This window comes from Ambystoma mexicanum, chromosome 11 (genome assembly GCF_040938575.1).
Source record: "Ambystoma mexicanum isolate Mex_15411 chromosome 11, UKY_AmexF1_1, whole genome shotgun sequence".
NCBI lineage: Eukaryota > Metazoa > Chordata > Amphibia > Caudata > Ambystomatidae > Ambystoma > Ambystoma mexicanum.
The window spans coordinates 10,451,091-10,473,615 of record NC_090934.1 but is presented as its reverse complement, the minus strand read 5'-3'; the positions used below and the strand labels follow the sequence as shown (position 1 = coordinate 10,473,615).

Below are 22,525 nucleotides of genomic sequence, written 5' to 3'. Positions count from 1 at the left end.
GGGGACCAGACAAGGATGCCCGCTGTCCCCGCTGCTGTATATCCTTGCCATGGAGCCGATTGCTCAATATTTAAGGTCTGAGTACTTTGAGGCCGGCATTGCCATTGACGGTATTAGCCACCTCATTTCACTGTACGCTGACGACACCTTGCTGTACATCAAGAATCCAGAGGACAATCTGGAATTGGTTATGGAGGCAACAAAGCTGTTTGAAGCATTGACTGGGATAAAAGATTAGAATGGATAAGTCCTCCCTGTTCCCATTAGCTAGTCTGGCAGGTAAGAGCAAGCATACACTCCCGACCTTGGCACCGAAATGGTCGATAGATAAGTTCCGATACCTGGGAGTTAACGTATACCACGACACAGCGTTGGAACACATGAACAATACTGGGTGTATACTGGAGGGGATTAAAAATTCCATGAGGTTTTGGGATAGACTGCCCCTGTCAGTAATGGGCAGGGCAGCCTTACTGAAAATGGTGGTCCTGCCCCAGCTGTTACACTGTTTTGTAAATGTCCCTTACTACGTACCAAAGTCTTTCTTTAAGGTGCTAGATGCACTATGTGTGGGCTTCCTGTGGAAGGGAGGTAGGTACAGGATAGCAATGGCATCACTACGTAGACCTTACGATGAAGGAAGGATTGGGGTTCCACACTTCGAGTTCTATTACCTGGCAGGCCAGTTGCAATTTGTGGTAGATTGGATGGCAGAGGATCCTAAACCCGCAGCGAGGATGCAGCGAAGATGCTCATGCGGACAGTCCTGCATTACTTTCTGAAGGAATGGTTATGGGCCAAAGGTCAGAGGGCGAGAATTGGATCGCTCTTGGTGTCATTGGGGGTGCGATTGTGTGATAGGGCGCTTAAACCGATAGGCCAAGTGGATCAGATTTCTGCTCAGACCGCCTTGGTGTCTGTGCTATCGTCCTCCACACAGGCGCAGTTGGGAATACATGGCAATTGTGAGCCCTGTGGGGTGGCTAGAATTGGGGATGTTTTACAGGACACTGAATTGATACCATTCAGTGACCTAATCGATAACACAGGATTGCCTGGAGGCCAATATTTATTATACTGTACAATTAAGAGGGAGATAAAATGGACGTTGGCCTACCTGGAGAGAGTCACCGGGAAAGCATGCAGTGGTAGATACCTTCTATGACATCACTGAGGGTGGACACACCATATCGAGGATATATGAGTTGCTGCTCACGGGAGGTCCCCCCGCTCCATCGGTGGTGAATCGCAAATGGGAGGAGGACTTGGTGGCCCTCTTTTCGGATACACAGTAGAAGGATGTTCTAGGTTATCACAAGAGTGTCCCGAAGTGACAAATTGCAGCTGATTCAGCTGTTTGTGACACAGAGCCTACTAGAACCCCCTTGAGGATTTCTAGATTTCTGAGCGCAGGCATTAGACTCCCCGAGGTGTAACTCCAAAGAGGCGGGTATGCTACACATGTTTTGGGGGTGCCCCATGGTGCAGGTGTACTGGGGGAAGCAGCTGTCAAACTGCAAAAGGGAGGGCTGCCATTGGACGTTCTCTCCCTGGGGGCGTGCTTGTTGGAGCGTTTTCACGACCAAAGGGTGCGAGGCACATCCTTAAGATGAAGGATCTGGCTTATATTTTGGCTAAACGTTGTATATCAATGGCTTGGAAGACGGCAGGGGGTCCCAGAGTTGAAGACTGGTGGAGGGACTTGAGAAAGTGGGCACTGGCAGAGACAGAGGTATGGAGGGCGGCGTACTCCAACTCTTCGTCAGCACTCGATGGAGTGTCTGCGTGGATATCTTTGGTGCAGGGTTTATGTGCTCAACATGCCACCGAGATTGCTGAGGGGACCAGCATGCCATAAGTCACGTGACAGGTCACCGATACCTGGATGAGACACTGGATGAGGGCTGTCGCTCTTGGTGTGGTTAGCAAACATAAGATAAGGTATAGTGCTGGAGGCAAACCGGTGGTTGGGAAATCAGGGTGGGTGGGGTGGGTAGAATAGATCATGTGTGGTTGGCTAGGTTTATCAGATGTTGCTGTGTAGTATTGGTTTTGTTTATGATGTGTATGCTATTTATTTAAGGAAAATGGCTAAAAATTATTTTTAAAAACAAAAAGGTTTCAGATCAGTAATTCCTAGTGTGATGTCATGCTGATTGTTCACTGTTGGTTCGGGTCTGGCAGTAGATGGCAGTATGTTATCTCTAGGGAAGGAGGACTGGAGATAGTGACTGCATGACTGACAGTGGACTTGATCAATCACTGCTAGGACCTGTGAAAGGACAGGGCAGCAGGAGCGGTCTGTGGGGAGGTGTGTGGTAGTGAAAGGGAGCAGACTGTTTACAGGTGAGTGGTGCTGTGAACAGAGTCCCCGACAGAGGAATTCCAACTAGGATGGCATTACATTATGTAAAGCAATGCATAATGACAGTGTCACTGGAGTGGGGCTAGTCCATGTGCTTAGCCAGGGTGAGCCCCCAGGAAAGGTATTGTAACTCATTATGTACTAATCAGACAGACATGACAAGTAGGGCGTCATGTATAAAAAAGAGGGCATCAAATTTTGGGGGTGGCAGTTATCCTGTAACTGGGGAGTTACAATGCCGCCTACATCGTGTGACAGTCTAAGAGACTAATGTGTGTCCTTACAGGCGACCTACTTCTGTTCTGTGTATGGAAGAAGTGTGTTGCCCCTCAAGTAGAACAAATATAGGTAAACTTTAATAAGACCTCATGCCACCAGGCGAGGGCCAGAGATAGTTTCTCGTGGCCAAAGGAGATCTGACAAAGGTTGCCCAGTCTGTAGCCAACTCATCAAGACTCACATTTAAAGAGAAGCCCTGGGTATCCCAACCGGTAACATGTATAAAATCGAGAAGAGGACATGGGTTACGCTTCCTCCCATATGTGCATGCAACTTTATTCTAAACAAAACACGGGTAATAACATGTTCTATGGAATTTCTTCCACTCAAGAAGGTCTACATCCAGCTTTAAGCTCACAGCACCCTTCACAGAGGAGACGTATCCATTTGCACAACAGTCTAGTCCCATTCCAAACCCTGGAGTATGCACCATACTTTGGGTACATACATGAATTCCATATATGAAGGGTCAACTAACAAACATCATTCTAAGGCAATGGAAAGAATGGGGACTTAGCCGTGGGTATCCTCCCAGCTTCACTATCCCTCCTAGTTATGGTGCATATTCTTAAGCAGTTTGTAAATATGTTGCTGGCATCAGCAGACTGAGAATGTTTCTGAGACTAGTGAATTAAGGACACCATACGCAATTACTGTGGTCATCGTGGAGGTTGCATAAGCAAGTTACGGTATTAACTCAAACTAAGATCAGGGTCCTATTGCCCTTTAATGTATAGGTGGAGGCACCTAATGACAGCACATGAACCCGAAAGTAAAAGGAACTGTGACAAATCCAGAGATGTCGTCACTTCTCCCCGATGGGGAGCTCCTTCCCATGAGGCCAGGGAGGTGAGGCTGCTACCCGATAGACTCCTCTGGGGGTAGGGGGTGCACAGCAGGAGGATATCAGAGGGAGAGACTCAGCATCTGGGGATCAGGGAGAATATCTCAGGAGAGCGCGGTATTCCAGACCTCCACCCAACTCCTGCACACCTCCGTGTCTCATATCTATACCGAATATCTCATACCAAACTATCCAGAAGAGACCACATCACTCCAGCCCTAAAAACACTGCACTGGCTCCCAGTCAAACATCGCATCACCTTCAAAACAATGTGCATAACACACAGAGCAATCAGCGAACAAGGAGCTGAATTCCTGAAAAAGAAATTAACAACCTACAAGCCAACGAGACTCCTCAGATCAAGCAACGAAATCTGTCTGGAAGAAAAACCATACCTTCTCCCACTTAGCCGCAAAAACCTGGAACAACATCCCTAAAGAAATAAGAAACACCAAAGACCACCTACAATTCAGAAAATTACTAAAAACCTGGCTCTTCAACATCACAGATGCAAACTGAAAAACCAAAACCCCCAAACGGGAAACAAAAACCACCAGACGGGAAACACAATGAAAAGGATGATAAATCTAGGACGACAACATCTAGAACCGAATAAAAGAAACTCCTACTACAAACAAGAGAGACGCCTATGTCTAGTAGGACACAAGCGATTCCCTTAAGGACAGAATCCAGCATCCCTAGCCAACTCCCAGCGAACCACCTTCCCCCCAACGATAAATGTTACTATAGATCATACCTGTATAAAGTTGGGTGAAAATTAGCACTTGCCACACTAATTAAGTTGTGGATATTGGCAGGGGCATGGACCAAAGAGAGTTGTGAACGAAGGCAGACGCCGCCCCTGGACATAATTGCAAGCATTAGCATTACGACATTCCAAAGGGGGTAGGAGCGGTAATATGAACGAGCAACCGAATAAGATGATGAATGCTGAGCAGCCCCAACACATGGAGGGAGTAAACCGGGGCTTACCGATGCCACCCCCCTACTAGATTAGGAATGCTTTTGGGGCTAGATTGCAAGGGACGCACAAACACCGCCCGCCCCGCATACTAACAGGGGCCACGTAGGCAGCCGGTTGCCCAACTTGGGTAAGGTTATGCATATGAACGGATGCCATAGGGGAAATGGGCCGTGAGTGTCGTACAGCCCCTGAGCTGGACGTAGACACAGACGCCCACACACCCCTGCGGATTAGAAATATGGAAATTTTGCACCACACTTCAAGACAGGAATGCCAATTAACCAACCCACTAACAACCTCACCCTCTCCATACCCCTCAAATTCTAACCAAACACAACCACAAACCTACAACAGAAAAATCTGCACAAACTTCACTACACTGCAACAACAAAACAAAGCACACATAGTCCCGCACAACAGCACACAACGTCTTCCGACAGTATAACACTGCAAGCCCAGCCAATGGAATTCCGGGCTGAGACCGCCAACAGTGCTCTTGCACTTCTCCAGCTCATCCCCACTAACTCCCCCCCACCCCTCCTTTTTTTTTCTCCAGAGCTGCCAGAGCGCCAGGGGACCCGGTGCGCGGTACAAATATCCTTTAACATTAACATCACATACCTCCATGTTACACTCTTCCATGTATGCCTGTGAAGTTGATGAGACAGCAGAAGAGTATGGATGACTCGACTAGGACTTCAGTAAGTACTGAGATGAGGAGGAGGTGCAGAGCCATAACGAATCCCCATTGGAACCCGAATGAGCGGTCTAGATGTAATCACCCATTCCGGATGAAGACCGAAGAAGGACTTAACGGGCTGCCAGACCCTCCTAGGAGGAACCACGAGCTGGGAGGACATGCAACACAGAGAGGAGAGGTTGCTGCCTGGAGCGAGAGAAGAGCCAAGTCATCCCTACCTGGTCCGCCACACGCAGGGGTATTACCCAAATTGTTCGTTTACAATTGTTCGAATGAACAATTGACCGAATTTAAAGGGTCACAATTGACCTTTTCACAATTGACCGCAATTATATATTGTTAGGAGGTGTTTAGACTTACATCATTTCAGCTGCTGCTATGTAACCTAGTTACCAAAGAACCTTTGTTGTTATTATTAAGCAAAGGTTCCAGATTCGAGCAGCAGAGAGAGGATTGAGAGCAGGAGGAGAGCTCACAGCTGGGGGCCTTTCTCTTGGATGAACTACCTAAATAAATCCTCACTAAAGACAAAGACTGCTGTGAAGTGTGGTCATTTACTTATTAACATTGGCGACGAGGATGGGGCCAAGGAGAAAAGGCCCCCAGCAGCAGCAATATTGATTATAGCTTGGATGCACCTGGAAGGAGTGTTACATTAGATGTGGAATAGCAGGCGAGAAACACGGCCAGCGTCTCGGAGCGGAGTAAACCAGTAAGGTGCATCCTGGAGCGGAGCACGAATTCTGAGGAAGTAGTCAGTGCTTTGGAGCGGAGTGAACCACGAAGGTATCCTGGAGCAGAGCACGAATACTGAGGAGGTTGATTTGTGGATTGTGATTTTAACTACGAGAGACAGCGCTGACGAGACCGAGGTCTCACCTGAGGTCACTCACTTATGTTCGGTTGCCATTGCCTTGATTACTTACGGCCCCGCCGTTGCACACAACCGCTGCGGCTTGCAGTTGTTTATCTTTGAATGAAACCCGGCTGTCGGGTGAATGAATAGTCGACCACGAGCGCGAGGAATTCCCGCATTGGATCTCTTAATGTTGCAGCCTTGTGTCACGTCAGCACGCAATTAGACTAAAGGACCTGGAAACGTGGCGGCCATCTTTACGTCGTGTCAATAATACGTTTCGAATAAACGAGACGGCCGAGTACATTGACACACAGCAACTGGTTGTGCAGTCGGACGCCGGACCTGGAACTGTGTATTAAACTGAAATCTACCTGGTGGGTGCACACCTTGTAATATTTGGTACAGTTAGCTGACATTGTGGTTTTGGAGTGTTTGTTATCTGGGGGTGACATTCATTAATTCACAGCATGGCAAACGTCCCAGGCCCAGTATTCTTCCTTCCTACACCAGGTGAACCTAGAGTGCGTTGGTTAGACTGGAAAGAGAGATTTCATAAATATGCACTGGCAGCATTTGGACCCAACTTCTCCAATGAGCGCAAAGAGGCACTCCTCTTTCACTGTTTAGGCGCCGCAGGGCAGGAAGTGGTCAAAAAACTACCAGAACCTCCAGACATTCCTGATGGGGGGCCATATGAGAAAACTTTAGCAAAATTGGACAAATTGAAGAGAATATAATTCTTGAGAGGTACAAATTTGCTACGAGAGCTCAGAAAACTGGAGAAAGTATTGAGGAATTTGTAACTGCTCTTAGAGGCTTAGCCATCAAATGTAGATTTGACCATTGTCGAGATGAGCATGTCAGGGATCAATTTATGATTAAGTGTTCTAATGATAACATCAGGAAGGAGTTATGGAAGGAAAGAAATCCTTCTCTTGACAGAGCAATTGAGATAGCGAAAATGATAGAACACACAGACAAATGTATAAAAGTTCTTCAGCTGGATAATACATCTCAGGATAAGCCCAAAACAGATGACAATGAAGCTGCCATACACAAGGTTTCGAGAGTGATGCAGAGAAGTGTGGCAGCAACTTTGCGTCGCCCTTGGCAAATGGGTAGGAGACCTGAGGGTCGTCCCCGTATGGGGACAACAAGGGTCATCTACCAGAGGTTCGCCCAGTGAGAATAATACATTTAGGGGTGGCAGAGACTCTGGTTATCCTAGAATTGCTTCAACTAGGAGGTGTTTCAGATGTGGGAGTCTGTCTCACATAGCATCTGACAAAGAATGTTATGCAACACACATTGTATGTAAGGAATGTGGGGTCAGGGGACACATGGCTAGATGCTGTAGGAACTTTTATACCACCTCAGGTCAAATACATGAAGTCAATGCAGATCAAGAATATATCTCAATTGATGATGCTGGTAGGAAAGTTATTTTTTCTGTCAATGCCATCGATGGTAAGGTCAGGAAAAAGAAACCATATGCAACTGTGCTAGTTGGAGGTGTGCCAATATCAATGCTCATGGACAGTGGAGCAGATTATACTTTGATAAGTGTGCATGTGTGGAAGGAGAAATTTGGATGTTGTACATTGTGGGAGAATGTGGTGAGAGCAAATGCTTATGGAGATGTGCCCATAGAAATTTTAGGGTGCTTTGAAGCCGAGCTCCAATTCAAAGACAGGAAGGCGATAGGGACTGTCCATGTGTCCAACAGAGGTGCAGAGCTGTTGTCCTGGAGCGATCAGGCAGAGCTCAAGATAAGACTTGAAGCAAGCCACCCAGAACAGGTGTTGACTGTTGATGGTGAAAAATCTGTCTCGAGCACTGTCATGGAGGGGGCCAGAGGGCAAATGAGTGTCACTAAGCTAGGGTGCTTGAAAGGATTTGTGCACAAAATTCGCTTGAAGAGAGATGCCATTCCCAAAGTTGCCAAATTACGGACCATTCCCTTGGCTCTTAGAAAAGATGTAGAAAGTGAATTGAAAAAAATGGAAAGTGAAGGAGTGATAGAGAAAATTGATTCCGCAGAATGGGTTAGTCCTATTGTAATAGTGAAAAAGGGCAATGGATCTCTGCGGATATGCATTGACCTTAGACACCTGAATAAAAATGTAGTGGCTGATAAATTCCCTTTACCCAGAATAGATGATTTATTGGCAGGTGTGTCCGGTTCCAAAGTGTTTTCCCTTATTGACCTAAAATCTGCATATCATCAAGTGGAATTACACCCTGACTCTAGAGATCTTACAGCGTTCATTACCCCTATTGGCCTTTTCAGATGTATAAGAATGCCATCTGGATTGATTTCAGCAGCGAGTGTATTTCAGAACGTCATGTACAGATTATTGGGAGGAGAGAGAGGTGTCATGTGCTACCAGGATGATGTGCTAGTATGTGGGAAAGATGAAGTAGAACATGATAAAAGGTTAGAGAGAGTGTTGAACATATTCAAAGAGGCTGGTCTTACAGTATCTTTAGAGAAATGTATATTTAAAACTGACAAAGTTGAATATCTGGGTCATGAAATCACAGGAGAAGGGATCAAACCCAAAGAAAAGGCCATAGAAGCCATTTGTAAGATGGAAGCACCAAAATCTAAAGCAGATGTACTGTCTTTTCTTGGTCTGGTTGAATTTTATGGCAAGTTCGTTAGAGGTTTGTCAAATTTGTCAAGGAATATGAGGATGTTGACTCGTAAAGGTGTTACTTTCAAGTGGAATGAGTCATGTGAGGAAGAGTTTTGTAAGATTAAAGATGCCATTGTGTTGTGTTTACATATAATAAATGTCATTAGGTAAACATAGAATGAACAAACACTAACAAAGCTATTTAGTTCTGAGTATGGAATTTACATATTCTATGTTCTGTTTATGTACCTCATGTAATGTTCCATGAGTATTCTTAGAGTGTTATGATTAGAGTGTTTACATGTGAAGTTCTGAAAGTAGTCAGTTGGGTCCTGCCTTCAGAGGTGGTGCCTGCTGTCGCTGGAGTTAACCTTTAATAAACAAGTTTGGATATATAAACATTACATTGGCGACGAGGATTTATACCAAGGACCCGGGCGCCGCTCACGGCTCGTTTGCAGTTGCCGTGTCTTCTCCGCCGCCAGCGACAGCAGGTGAGGCGGATCGACGGCGGAGAAAAGAAGAGGTGAGGCGGACAGACAGCGGTGTCTTTGCCTTGGACATCAACTGTGCCGCCTTGTGGGCAGAGGAGAGCCGCGGGGGAGCCGCGCACGATCGACGTGAGGAGGAGGCCCATTTCAGGCAAGTGACTGATTCGGGGGGAGAGCCGCGAGGAAGCCGCGTGCAGACAGGCAGCACAGCGGGCCTCGCGAGCTACCACACTAACGCTCGCAGCTGTGCGCGATAGCCCCGCCCCCACTCGCGAGCCAGAGCACGCGGCATCAGCTGATCCTGGCGCGCACATGCACGCGTAACAATATACGCTGTGAAAGAAAAGAGCCCCGGTCTCCATTGTGACATTTTTGCATAGCAACGAAGCATTCTCACTCAGAGCCCCGGTCTCCATTGTGACATAACAAAGAAAAGAAAACTTCGTAAAGAAAAGGAAGAAAAGCCATTTCACAACGCATGTGAAAGTAAATTCAGAAATGTTTACACAACTATAAAAGAAAAGTCTATGCGGTGAACAAAGTGATGCATTTGAATAATTGTGCCAATTAGTCAAAGATGTACTGCCTCACAGCCCCTACATCACCATGGCAACATCAATTCCTCCACCCATTTCATTTCTTAATGAGCCTGGCCGCCCACTCCTCAGGTGGGATAAGTGGAAGGATACATTTGAAAATTATCTAGTGGCAATGGGCGGTGATAGATTTTCTTCAGCTCGGAAAAAGGCCTTGTTGGTTCACAATTTGGGCACGGAAGGACGCAGAATCTTTGATGGACTGTCTGGAGAAAATATGCCTGAGGCGGGAGAGGCTGATGAATATGCAGCAGCTCTAAAAAAAGTGAAAGACCACTTTGAGCCCAAGAAAAATGTCAGTTTTGAAAGACACAAATTTTTCCAGCGAGTACAGGAACAGTCAGAGTCGGTGGAATCATATGTAGCCTGTTTAAGGTCATTGAGCTACTCATGTGAATTTGAGAATCTGACTGATTCCCTAATCAGGGACCAGCTGCTCAGGTGTACTAACAATGCAAGAATTCAAGAGAAGCTATTGGCCAAGGACATGAAACTGGACGAGGCGCTTGAGTTAGCCAGGAGCATTGAACGGACATCATTATATGTGAAGGAATTAAAGGGGGACAAACAAAACATGACCACTATGTCAGTGTGTACCATAGATCAGAAGAAAAGGTCAAATGTCATCAGCGGAAAGAAAGGAAATTGGACCGTGAGAAATGCTTGTACCAGATGTGGTAATCCCAGACATGGTGCAAATTTTCCGTCGTGCCCTGCAAAGTTCGCCGAGTGCTTTAAGTGCAAGAATAGAGGACATTTTGCAAACGTATGTAAAGCTACATCCATAAATTGCATTGAGCCCAGAGTGGAGAACAGAGCCAGCATCAAGGAATTGGTTAGGAGAGATTACAACATTCAAGAGGTGTTAACCAACCAGGAGCCAAGTGCCAAGTTTGTATTTGAAATTTCAGCTATTTCAGGCGAGGTCAAAGGACAGGCAGACACTTTTCTTATCGATGGGCGCAGTTTAGTTATGAAAGTGGACACTTGTTCTCCGTGGTCTATAATATCTAGGGACACTCTGATTAAAACATTGAAGAAGGGCGAAGAGGAAATTAAATCCACTGATATCAGAGCCTGTGGATATGGAGAATCTGCAATAGAAATCCTGGGGGAATTTCCTGCATCTGTCAGCTACAAAGGAAAAGAATGCCAAGCCAAGATTCTGGTAGCAAATAAGGGAGCCTCTCTTCTGGGATGGGAGGAACAAAAGAACTTGGGTGTGAGAATACAAGCAAATGCCCCCCAGCCTATATCCATTGCTGAAGTGGAAGATGACTCCTGGACTAAAGAGTTTCCTGAAGTGTTCTCTGAGAAATTGGGCAAACTCATAAACTTTGAACACCATATCAAATTAAAGAACAATGCACAACCAGTGATACACAAGGTCAGACAGGTACCATTGAAGATGAGAAGCAAACTTCTTGTTGAACTGGATGACTTAGTGAAAAAGGGAGTATTTGAGCCCATAACAGCAACGGAATGGTTGTCGCCAGTTGTACTGGTAGCCAAGGCAAATGGAAATCTGAGACTGTGTGTGGATTTACGCAGCCTTAATCGGAACATAGTTGTGGAGAGACATCCTCTTCCTAACATATCAGAGACCCTTTCCACCCTGGGGGAACCGAAGGTATTCTCCATTATAGACTTGTCAGCGGCATATCATCAAGTTCCGTTGTCCAAAGAATGCCGGCATCTCACAGCATTCATCACTCCGGAGGGAGTGTTCAAGTACAATCGCATGCCTTTCGGTTTAGCCTCTGCAGCCTCTGTCTTTCAAAGCGTGATGGAGGAGGTGCTGAGGGGGTTAGGAAAAGTAACAGTGTTCCAAGATGACATACTAGTGTTTGCTGAGAATGAAGAGGAACATAATGAAGTATTGAGGGCTGTGTTAACGAGACTTAGAGAATCTGGCTTAACTGTGCAAAGAAAAAAATGCAAGATAGCAGTTAGAGAAGTAGATTATTTGGGACATAGAATTTCTGGCGATGGAATTGCTCCAAAAAAGTCTCTCATTGATAGCATTAGCAGTGCTCCCCAGCCACGTGATAAAGATCAGTTACGTTCATTCATGGGGCTGGCGGAGTACTATCACAAATTTGTCAATGGTTTTGCCACCATATCCACTCCATTAAGAGAATTGTTGAGAAAGAATGTTAAGTTTGAATGGTCGGGTGAATGCCAGGAAGCCTTCAGGAAAATAAAAGAGTGCATAGTACAAGCACCCTCTTTGGGAGGTTTTGTGTCAGGAAGGAGAACTGTGTTATCAGTTGATGCAAGCAACATGGGGTTAGGCGCAGCATTATCTCAATTGGATTCTGGTAAGACAGAACATATAATTGCGTTTGCCTCAAGGCCATTGAAGGGAGCGGAAGGAAACTACTCCGTGATTGAGAGGGAGGCGTTAGCGGTCTCATGGGCTGTAGCACATTTCAAGTTTTATTTATGGGGTCAGACGTTCACGATAAAAACTGATCACAAACCATTAGTTCAACTCCTAGGTAGTGTAGAGTGGGCAAAGGGATCACCCAGAATTTCTAGATGGATGATTGAACTACTAGCTTATGACTTCAAGATGGTGTATATAGCTGGTAGAGACAATGTGGTGGCAGACTGTTTATCTAGACTACCGGTGGAGGGAAAGGATCTTGAGGAAGCACCATTAGAGCAGGGTGTGAGTATTGCTGAGGTTGAATACAATGCCATAAGCAAAGATGAGTGGGAGATTGCTGATAATGAGGATTCCATATTAAATCAAGTCAAGGCGTGGACTAGGGCAGGGTGGCCCCACAAAAACGAGGTTGGAAAACAATTCGAATGTTTCTATTGCATAAAGGATGAGCTAAATTTATCGGAAGATGGCATAAAGCTCAGGAAGGGCACCAAGGTGATTCCACCTAGTAATGTTAGAGCCAAGCTGGTGGGTATAGCTCATCAAGATCATCTAGGGATGGGAGGAACCAAAAGATATATCAGAGAATTTTATTGGTGGCTGGCAGTTGACAGCGAAATAGAGAGGTGTGTAAAAAATTGTAGAGAGTGTGAGAGGAGCGATAAAAGTAAAGTGGTGAGGGAAGCACCTATTAGACCGGTTAGTGTTCCGGGTGAACCCTGGAAAAAGGTGGCTGTGGACCTGATGGGTCCAATACAGAACTTAGGTGAGAACCTTAAATATGTGATTGTGTTAGTAGACTATCACTCAAAGTGGATAGAGTGGAAGGCAATTGGTGAGGCAACCACGGCCCAAATGATAACATTTTTTGAAGAGACATTTTACAGGGAAGGCTTTCCCACGGAATTAATTTCAGACAATGGTGTTCAATTTTGTTCCGACAAAATGACGGAATTTTTCAAAAAGTTTGGCATAAGGCATTACAGAACAGCACTCTATCAACCCAGGGCAAATGGGTTGGTAGAGAGAGCTAACAGGTTTATAAAGGGAGGAGTGCAGTTGGCCATGGCGGCAGGTCTGGAATGGCAGAAAGTGTTGAGGGAAATGGTTTGGAATTACTGCACGACGCCTCACATTGTCACTAAAGTTTCACCATTTATGTCTCTCAAGGGCAGGCAGCCGGCTACAAAACTGTGTCCAGGGTGGCTTGAATTGGCCAAGAGTGTAAATATTGATAGAGATAAAATTGTTACATTGATCAAAGAAGCTCAAAATGCATACAAGGAAAGATTTGATTTAGAAAAGAAACCCAGAAGTGTGGTATGGAAAGAAGGTGAAATGGTGTATGTAAAAAACCCCAGGGTCTCTCCTAAATGTATTGAGAGTAAATTTATTGGGCCTAAGAAAATAGCGGTAGTAAGAGGGAATGTGGTCATAATGGAAGGTGGTGAGTGCTGGTCAATGTCGAAACTAGTTAAATGTAACAACAATGGTCAAGCAATGGAGAATGGAGAAAATAGTGAGGAAGATGATGATGGGAATGATAATGAGTTGGTGCAGCAATCTGGAGAAGTTAAAAGGAGGGGTCAACAGGATATAATGACTGGTACTAGCACAGAAAGAAGGAGAGATAAACCTCTTTGGTTGAGAGATTATGTGCTAGAGTAAACCAAGTTATTGAAAGGGGGAAGGTGTGTTGTGTTTACATATAATAAATGTCATTAGGTAAACATAGAATGAACAAACACTAACAAAGCTATTTAGTTCTGAGTATGGAATTTACATATTCTATGTTCTGTTTATGTACCTCATGTAATGTTCCATGAGTATTCTTAGAGTGTTATGATTAGAGTGTTTACATGTGAAGTTCTGAAAGTAGTCAGTTGGGTCCTGCCTTCAGAGGTGGTGCCTGCTGTCGCTGGAGTTAACCTTTAATAAACAAGTTTGGATATATAAACTTTGCATGGTGCGTTTAAACATTACACATTGTCAATGCACACATTTTGAAAACGTTTGAGGAAGGTAGACATTCATTACTATTTGTGGATGCAAGTGACTATGGTATTGGGGCAGTCCTAATGCAGGAAGATCAGGAAGGCTTACACACCATTGCATTTGCCTCTAGATCTCTCAAAGGACCTGAGAACAGATATTCAGTTGTAGAAAAGGAAGCATTGGCTTGTGTCTGGGGAGTGGAAAAATTCAAAAGATATCTGTGGGGCAGAGAATTCACAGTGTGTACCGATCATAAACCCCTAATAGGAATATTTACCAAGGGTGGTCTGGAGGGTGTCTCCAGACGCATCATGAAGTGGGTGACTTCCCTACAAGGCCTGCAATATGACATGCTTCACATTAGTGGTGAAACCAACGTAGTTGCTGTTGCCCTATCCAGATCAGTTTTGAGAGAAATTGTGTCTGAGGAATTTTCTCTGACTCGTGAGAAGTGTGTTGAAATATTTCAGGTTCATGAGTCAGTAAAGAAAGAGGAGTGGGACAATGCATGTTCAGAGGATGAATTGTACCAGAGAGTTTTGACATTAGTGACGCAGAACAGAATAAGAAATTATCTTGGTGATTTAGGTGGGTTTGCCAAAGTTAAAGAAGAACTCTGGATTGATAAAGGATATTTACATAGGGGACATCAGATGGTTGTACCTATCAAAATGAGAAAGTTAATAATTGAGCTAGCTCATGTTGGGCATTTGGGACTGCCCAGAACCAAAGGCTTAGTTAGAGCAGAATTTTGGTGGCCTAGTCTTGACAAAGACACCGAAGAAGTAGTCAACAATTGCAGCGATTGCATTGAAGGAAATAAGGGTCTCAGGATTCAGAAAGTACCCATGACCGTTAGGAAACTCTCCACGGTTCCCTGGGACGAGGTTGCCTTGGATTTATTAGGTCCTTTCAATATCAGAGGTGGGAGAGACACCTATGTGTTGGTTGTCATAGACTTATTATCCAAGTGGCCTGAAATATTTACACTAAGAGATATATCCAGCAGTAGCATCATTAAATGTTTGGAGCAATTATTTTGGAGAGAGGGATTCCCCAGGAAGTGTTTATCAGATAATGGCACCCAATTGGTTTCCAAGGAATTTAGAGAGTTTTTGAGTAACCATGGCATAGAACAAGTAACTACCTCATTATATCATCCCCAGACCAATGGGTGCGTAGAACGCTTCAACCGCACACTCATGGATGCCATTAGAATTGCGGTAGCCACAGGAGGTGACTGGGTCAGGACCATAATGGAGAGAACATTCCAGTATAGACTAGCTCCGCACAGTGTTACGGGTGTATCTCCTTTTGAACTATTAAGAGGGAGGAAGCCTAACTCGCACATGGGTCCAGGCTGGATGGGAAAGTCAAAATTCGTAAGAGTAAATTTGGAGGCAGTGAGAGAGAAGATATTCGAATCAGGGGTAAGATCCAAGGAGCAATATGACAGGAAAAATGCTTGTAGAGAATTCAGTCTTGAGGAAGGTGATTGGATCAAGATCAAACTTCCTACCAAGGTGCGCAAAGGTGCATCCATATTTTCCCAGCCCAAACAAGTTGTTAAAGACTTAGGATCATTGGTTCTTGTTAAAGGAGGTGGGGTCTGGAACAAGGAGAGGATAGCAATTTGCAAAAAGGTTAACAACACCTAGTAACTGCACTGCACTGCATCCACTGCATTTTACTTATTCTCTCACATAGCTTTGTATCAGTTATTATGTAAATAAGAAACCGTTTGTTCTTCAATGCAAATGTTTGTTTACTTGAAGCAAGCACTCATATTTTGGTAAAAGGAAGGGAGGTGTTAGGAGGTGTTTAGACTTACATCATTTCAGCTGCTGCTATGTAACCTAGTTACCAAAGAACCTTTGTTGTTATTATTAAGCAAAGGTTCCAGATTCGAGCAGCAGAGAGAGGATTGAGAGCAGGAGGAGAGCTCACAGCTGGGGGCCTTTCTCTTGGATGAACTACCTAAATAAATCCTCACTAAAGACAAAGACTGCTGTGAAGTGTGGTCATTTACTTATTAACATATATATATATATATATGGGGTTTTGGGCGGGTTTGGGTTGGGTGGGGGGTTGGAGGGGGTTCCCCCCGCATATATGTTACAATTGACCTTCACAGTTTGGTCAATTGTGAAAAGATCAATTGTCATTCGAACAGTTGTAATACGAACAATTCGTATACAACCCACGCAGGATGACTGAAGAGCTGGGGAAACGCGAGTCCTGATGCAGGAAGCCAACGTAGAGCGCGGTCGCGCAGAGACATGCAGCCCGCCCACAACAAAACATTGCTGAGCCGTCTGAAGTACAGCGAAAGCCATAGGAAAGTGAGAAAAGCAAAATAAGACATCAGAAATGCCTGCAACCATGAAATGAGGCACAATAGAGACGCAGAAGGTACATGAAGTGTCAGGGTTAGAGAAGGGGGCAAAAGAAACCTCAAACCAAGGGTCTGGGACCCACATATAAACACAGAGGAAAACTTTAAACAATAATACCTGCCAGAAGAGTAAACCATGTCTAGCAGGAATGAAATAAAAAGAAGAGAGCAGGGTCTGGGATCCCCACATTAAGAAGGAGAGCATCAGTAGTCCTCTTCTTCGTCACAGTACCTGGCAGGGTAGTGAACAAGTTCTGCCAAAACAGATCACTAACGGGAGTGTGATACGGGTCTGCGGAAGGGAGTCATGCCTCTGGCATTGTGAAATCGTAAAAAACCTAGTGAAAAGAGCCCAAGGGAAGGGAGTCATTCCTCTGGCATTGTGAAATCCTAAAAAAAACCTAGTAAAAAGAGTCCAAAGGAAGGGAGTCATTCCCCCTGGCCTTGTGTGGGGGAAAACACAGAGAAAGACACCTGGAGAAGGGAGGCATTCTCCAGGAAACCAATAGTGAAGCATCAACTATGGACAATAAGGAAGGTTGATGTGTGAACCAGAACTTTACCTTTTGATTTGAAATTCAGAGCCTTACTGCTTTTTGGCATTTCAACCTGGAACTCGGTGCCTTGGAAAGGGATTGAGACCTGGGAAAGGGAGTCATCATTACTAATAAAGATTTATGCCAACAACCACTCTGCTACCTGTGTCAGTCTCCTTCAGCTGCACCCTTATAGGGGTAGCAGCCACTCTGTGACCTGCGTCAGTCTCCTCCGTCTGCACCCTTACATGGGTAGCAACAACCATGCCATCTGTGTCAGTCTCCTCCATCTGCATCCTTATAGGGGTAGCAACCACTATGCCACCTGTGTCAGTCTCCTCCGTCTGCACCCTTACAGGGGTAGCAACCACTATGCGACCTGTGTCAGTCACCTTCGTCTGCACCCTTACAGAACGCTATCCAGCATAGGCTGGGACCACATTTAAAGGGAGCGACTGAAAAAGCAGATTCACCCACACTGCCTTATTGCACTGCTACCCTCTCCAAAAGGTGGAATATTTCGCACTTCCATCGCATTATTAATCATTCTTTGAACCCTAGGAGTCTTTCACTACATTTTAGGGAAGCGGAAGGCAGCAGATTCCCACTTGGTGCCTGCATCTCTTGCCCTATGCAGACCCCCACAGAAAGCGGTGTACAGCTATCAGCATATTCGGGCCCCAAAGAGGTAGCTGCTTCACCGTCAGCAACTACACGTCTCAAAACATAACAGCGCTGCCACATGCCATGGTCATTGTATCTGCATCCGATACAGACTCGACAGAGCACGTGGCCCACCATCAGCATCGTGTGTCGATAGAGCCTTGAGTTTTCCATTTGCCTCTGCATCACTTACTCTTTCCTGGTTGATATCAGCCAAGAAGATGCTGTTGTTGCGATACTCTTCCTCGTTGAGAGGGTCATGCCAATATTCCGCCTGCACCAGGCTGAAACGAGAAGAGAGGTCAGAGAACATCTACCAGGTGCTTCTATGAACATAATGATTGGGAAACCTCATTTATCCACACCATGCATGGTCAATGGCCGGAAGGGGCCACGTCTCACAGGGTGAAGAGTTCTCTTTTGTTGCTGTGACACATGCCTTATATGGCCAGGTTTGGTGTCCATGTATAGAGGACTCCTTGTTTACATTATACGGGGCACCTCTAGTGGGCTCCAGTTTGGAAGATACATTTGTTAGGGGAGATAGACCACGTGTTACATACGTACAACTGGTCCAAACATGGAGAATGCACTGTAACTGTCAGAGGTCACATCAGCTTCATAGGGACCTATGCTCTTTGCAAGTCTAGAAAACCTTTACAGAAGGAGGATTATCTACCCGTGGAGCCCAGTTAAATGCTTGTGTTCCAAAGAATGACCAAAACACAGGCAGAGAAAGTGCTAGAGTTGAAGGGGAACGCTAGCAGTGCAGTAAGTTAAACAGGACGTCCAGGGTGAGAAGCTCTTCCACCTTCACAAGAGGTTGCTGCTCCTTCCATAGAAAAGTGGCAGCCCCCACACTCGAGCACCCATTCACATGCCAGGGATCCCACCCCAGAAAAATAAATAAGATCCAACTGCAGGTTTAATCATTTTTAAGGCATGTTCTAAGAGGACGACACCAACATACACACAAAGGTTTTGTAAATGAGAGAGAGCTACGGACACAGTAACAAACACCACAGATGTAATCGTGAATTCCTCTTATGTCAGCACTGTGTCTCATTCATAGTCCATTCCTCTTACATCCAGCACTCCCACTTCTTCATAGTCCATTCCTCTTCAATTCAGAATCCTCACTTATTCATAGTCCATTCTTCTTATGCCCAGCACCGTCACTCATTCATAGTCCATTCCTCTTATATCCAGCACTCTCACTCATTCATAGTCCATTCCTCTTATATCCAGCACTCTCACTTCTTCATAGTCCATTCCTCTTATATCCAGCACTCTCACTTCTTCATAGTCCATTCCTCTTATATCCAGCACTCTCACTTCTTCATAGTCCATTCCTCTTATATCCAGCACTCTCACTCATTCATAGTCCATTCCTCTTATATCCAGCACTCTCACTTCTTCATAGTCCATTCCTCTTCTATCCAGCACTCTCACTCATTCATAGTCCATTCCTCTTATATCCAGCACTCTCACTTCTTCATAGTCCATTCCTCTTATATCCAGCACTCTCACTTCTTCATAGTCCATTCCTCTTATATCCAGCACTCTCACTTATTCATAGTCCATTATTCTTATACCCGGCACCCTCTCTCATTCATAGTTAATTCCGCTTATATTCGGCACTCCCACTCATCGATAGTCCAGGACGGATAGCACAGGGGAAACACGCTGGTCTTGGAAGCAAGACCACACAGAGCAATTGAGGTTCGAACCCTTGATCCGCGCTTAGAAACAAACTCAGGTATGGTATTAGGCATGTTATAAAAAAACAATTAAATAAATTCCCCTCATGTCCGGCACGCTGTCATATGAACTGGCCATTCTTGGCTCCCAATACAAACTCATTAAGCTTGACCCCAAAAACAAGTTCTTCATCATTGACGGAAACAATATCAAAGTATCCAACGACACAAAAACAATTGGAATATATCTTGACTCCACTCTATCACTCAACCGACAGACCAACGCAGTTGTCTCAGCATCCTCCTATACCTGTAAATTGATCACTGCTTGTCGCCCATTTTTGACTACGGAGAACTGTCTGATTCTAGCTAGGACTCATGTCCAAAGTCGATTATTGCAACGCCCTTTATCTAGGGACTAGTCAAAGGAACATTGAGAAACTTCAGGTCTCGCAGAACAACGCCATAAGGGTAGTCCTCAACATTCCCAGGCGCTCCCACATCTCTAACACCAGACGCAGCTTGCGCTGGCTACCCATCACTCACCGCATATCCCTCAAAGCACTTATGCTAACACATAAGGCACAGAACAACGCAGCCCCGACTTACCTATTCACACGCTTTATACAACATACTGCAACTAGACCACTTAGATCTCCTCAGGCTCACACTTTGACTATTCCTAGTTTCAAGCTACAGACAGCCGGTGGTACGAGCTTCCCAGTCCTTGCAGCCAAGTTCTGGAACACCCTACCTAATGCTCTGAGAAACGTGCCTCACATCCATTCCTTCAAATCTAAACCTAAACTTTGGCTACATGAACGGGATGCCTTAGACGCCTATTTATAATCCTTACTTCCGCTATCCTCTGTCTGCTTGCTCATTCTACATTGACTTTTCTTTTTTTACTGTATACTCAGATTCGGTCCTTTCAGTATAGTTTATGATCTAACTGTTTATAAATATATGTAAATTTGATACTTCACCTATTTTCTGTATATTGTAACCACTTTCTTAAACATGCGCCCAGATGCCCTGGGGAAAGGCACGCAATACAAATAAACAAAATACAAATTCATAGTACATGCCCATTATGCCTGGCACACACCCATTCATGGTTTATTCCTCTTCCTCTTTTGTCCGGCACCCTCTCTCATTCATAGCCCATTCCTCTTGTTTGGCACCCTCTCTCATTCATAGCTTATTCCTCTTTTGTCCGGCACCCTTTCTCATTCATAGCCCATTCCTCTTTTGTCTGGCACCCTCTCTCATTCATAGCCCATTCCTCTCATATCCGGCACGCTCACTCATTCATAACCCATTCCTCTTTTGTCCGGCATCCTCTCTCATTCATAGCCCATTCCTCTCATATCCGGCACTCTCACTCATTCATAGCCCATTCCTCTTTTGTCCGGCACCCTCTCTCATTCATAGCCCATTCCTCTCATATCCGGCACTCTCACTCATTCATAGCCCATTCCTCTTTTGTCTGGCACCCTCTCTCATTCATAGCCCATTCCTCTTTTGTCCGGCACCCTCTCTCATTCATAGCCCATTCCTCTTGTCTGGCACCCTCTCTCATTCATAGCCCATTCCTCTTGTTTGGCACCCTCTCTCATTCATAGCCCATTCCTCTTGTCTGGCACCCTCTCTCATTCATAGCCCATTCCTCTTGTCTGGCACCCTCTCTCATTCATAGCCCATTCCTCTCATATCCGACTCTCTCACTCATTCATAGCCCATTCCTCTTTTGTCCGGCACCCTCTCTCATTCATAGCCCATTCCTCTTGTCTGGCACCCTCTCTCATTCATAGCCCATTCCTCTTGTTTGGCACCCTCTCTCAATCATAGCCCATTCCTCTTTTGTCTGGCACCCTCTCTCATTCATAGCCCATTCCTCTTTTGTCTGGCACCCTCTCTCATTCATAGCCCATTCCTCTTTTGTCCGGCACCCTCTCTCATTCATAGCCCATTCCTCTTTTGTCTGGCACCCTCTCTCATTCATAGCCCATTCCTCTCATATCCGACTCTCTCACTCATTCATAGCCCATTCCTCTTTTGTCCGGCACCCTTTCTCATTCATAGCCCATTCCTCTTTTGTCCGGCACCCTCTCTCATTCATAGCCCATTCCTCTCATATCCGGCACGCTCACTCATTCATAGCCCATTCCTCTTTTGTCCGGCATCCTCTCTCATTCATAGCCCATTCCTCTTTTGTCCGGCACCCTCTCTCATTCATAGCCCATTCCTCTCATATCCGGCACTCTCACTCATTCATAGCCCATTCCTCTTTTGTCTGGCACCCTCTCTCATTCATAGCCCATTCCTCTTTTGTCTGGCACCCTCTCTCATTCATAGCCCATTCCTCTCATATCCGACTCTCTCACTCATTCATAGCCCATTCCTCTTTTGTCCGGCACCCTCTCTCATTCATAGCCCATTCCTCTTGTCTGGCACCCTCTCTCATTCATAGCCCATTCCTCTTGTTTGGCACCCTCTCTCATTCATAGCCCATTCCTCTTTTGTCTGGCACCCTCTCTCATTCATAGCCCATTCCTCTTTTGTCTGGCACCCTCTCTCATTCATAGCCCATTCCTCTTTTGTCCGGCACCCTCTCTCATTCATAGCCCATTCCTCTTTTGTCTGGCACCCTCTCTCATTCATAGCCCATTCCTCTCATATCCGACTCTCTCACTCATTCATAGCCCATTCCTCTTTTGTCCGGCACCCTTTCTCATTCATAGCCCATTCCTCTTTTGTCCGGCACCCTCTCTCATTCATAGCCCATTCCTCTCATATCCGGCACGCTCACTCATTCATAGCCCATTCCTCTTTTGTCCGGCATCCTCTCTCATTCATAGCCCATTCCTCTTTTGTCCGGCACCCTCTCTCATTCATAGCCCATTCCTCTCATATCCGGCACTCTCACTCATTCATAGCCCATTCCTCTTTTGTCTGGCACCCTCTCTCATTCATAGCCCATTCCTCTTTTGTCTGGCACCCTCTCTCATTCATAGCCCATTCCTCTCATATCCGACTCTCTCACTCATTCATAGCCCATTCCTCTTTTGTCCGGCACCCTCTCT

At 45.4% G+C, this 22,525-nt stretch overlaps 1 protein-coding gene across 4 annotated transcripts in view; it reads right to left on the bottom strand.

Annotated features, from left to right (window-relative positions):
* The window catches only part of PPT1 (palmitoyl-protein thioesterase 1), a 227,349-nt gene that overhangs the window by 106,578 nt on the left and 98,246 nt on the right, over positions 1-22,525 (bottom strand). For all 4 annotated transcript variants that reach the window (XR_011279561.1, XR_011279562.1, XR_011279560.1 and 1 more), the window contains exon 6: positions 17,933-18,023. Coding sequence is in view for 1 of the 4 variants with exons in the window: in XM_069622394.1 (XP_069478495.1) it covers positions 17,933-18,023 (91 nt within the window). In the remaining 3 variants the exon portion in view is untranslated. The remainder of the gene's footprint in view (positions 1-17,932; positions 18,024-22,525) is intronic.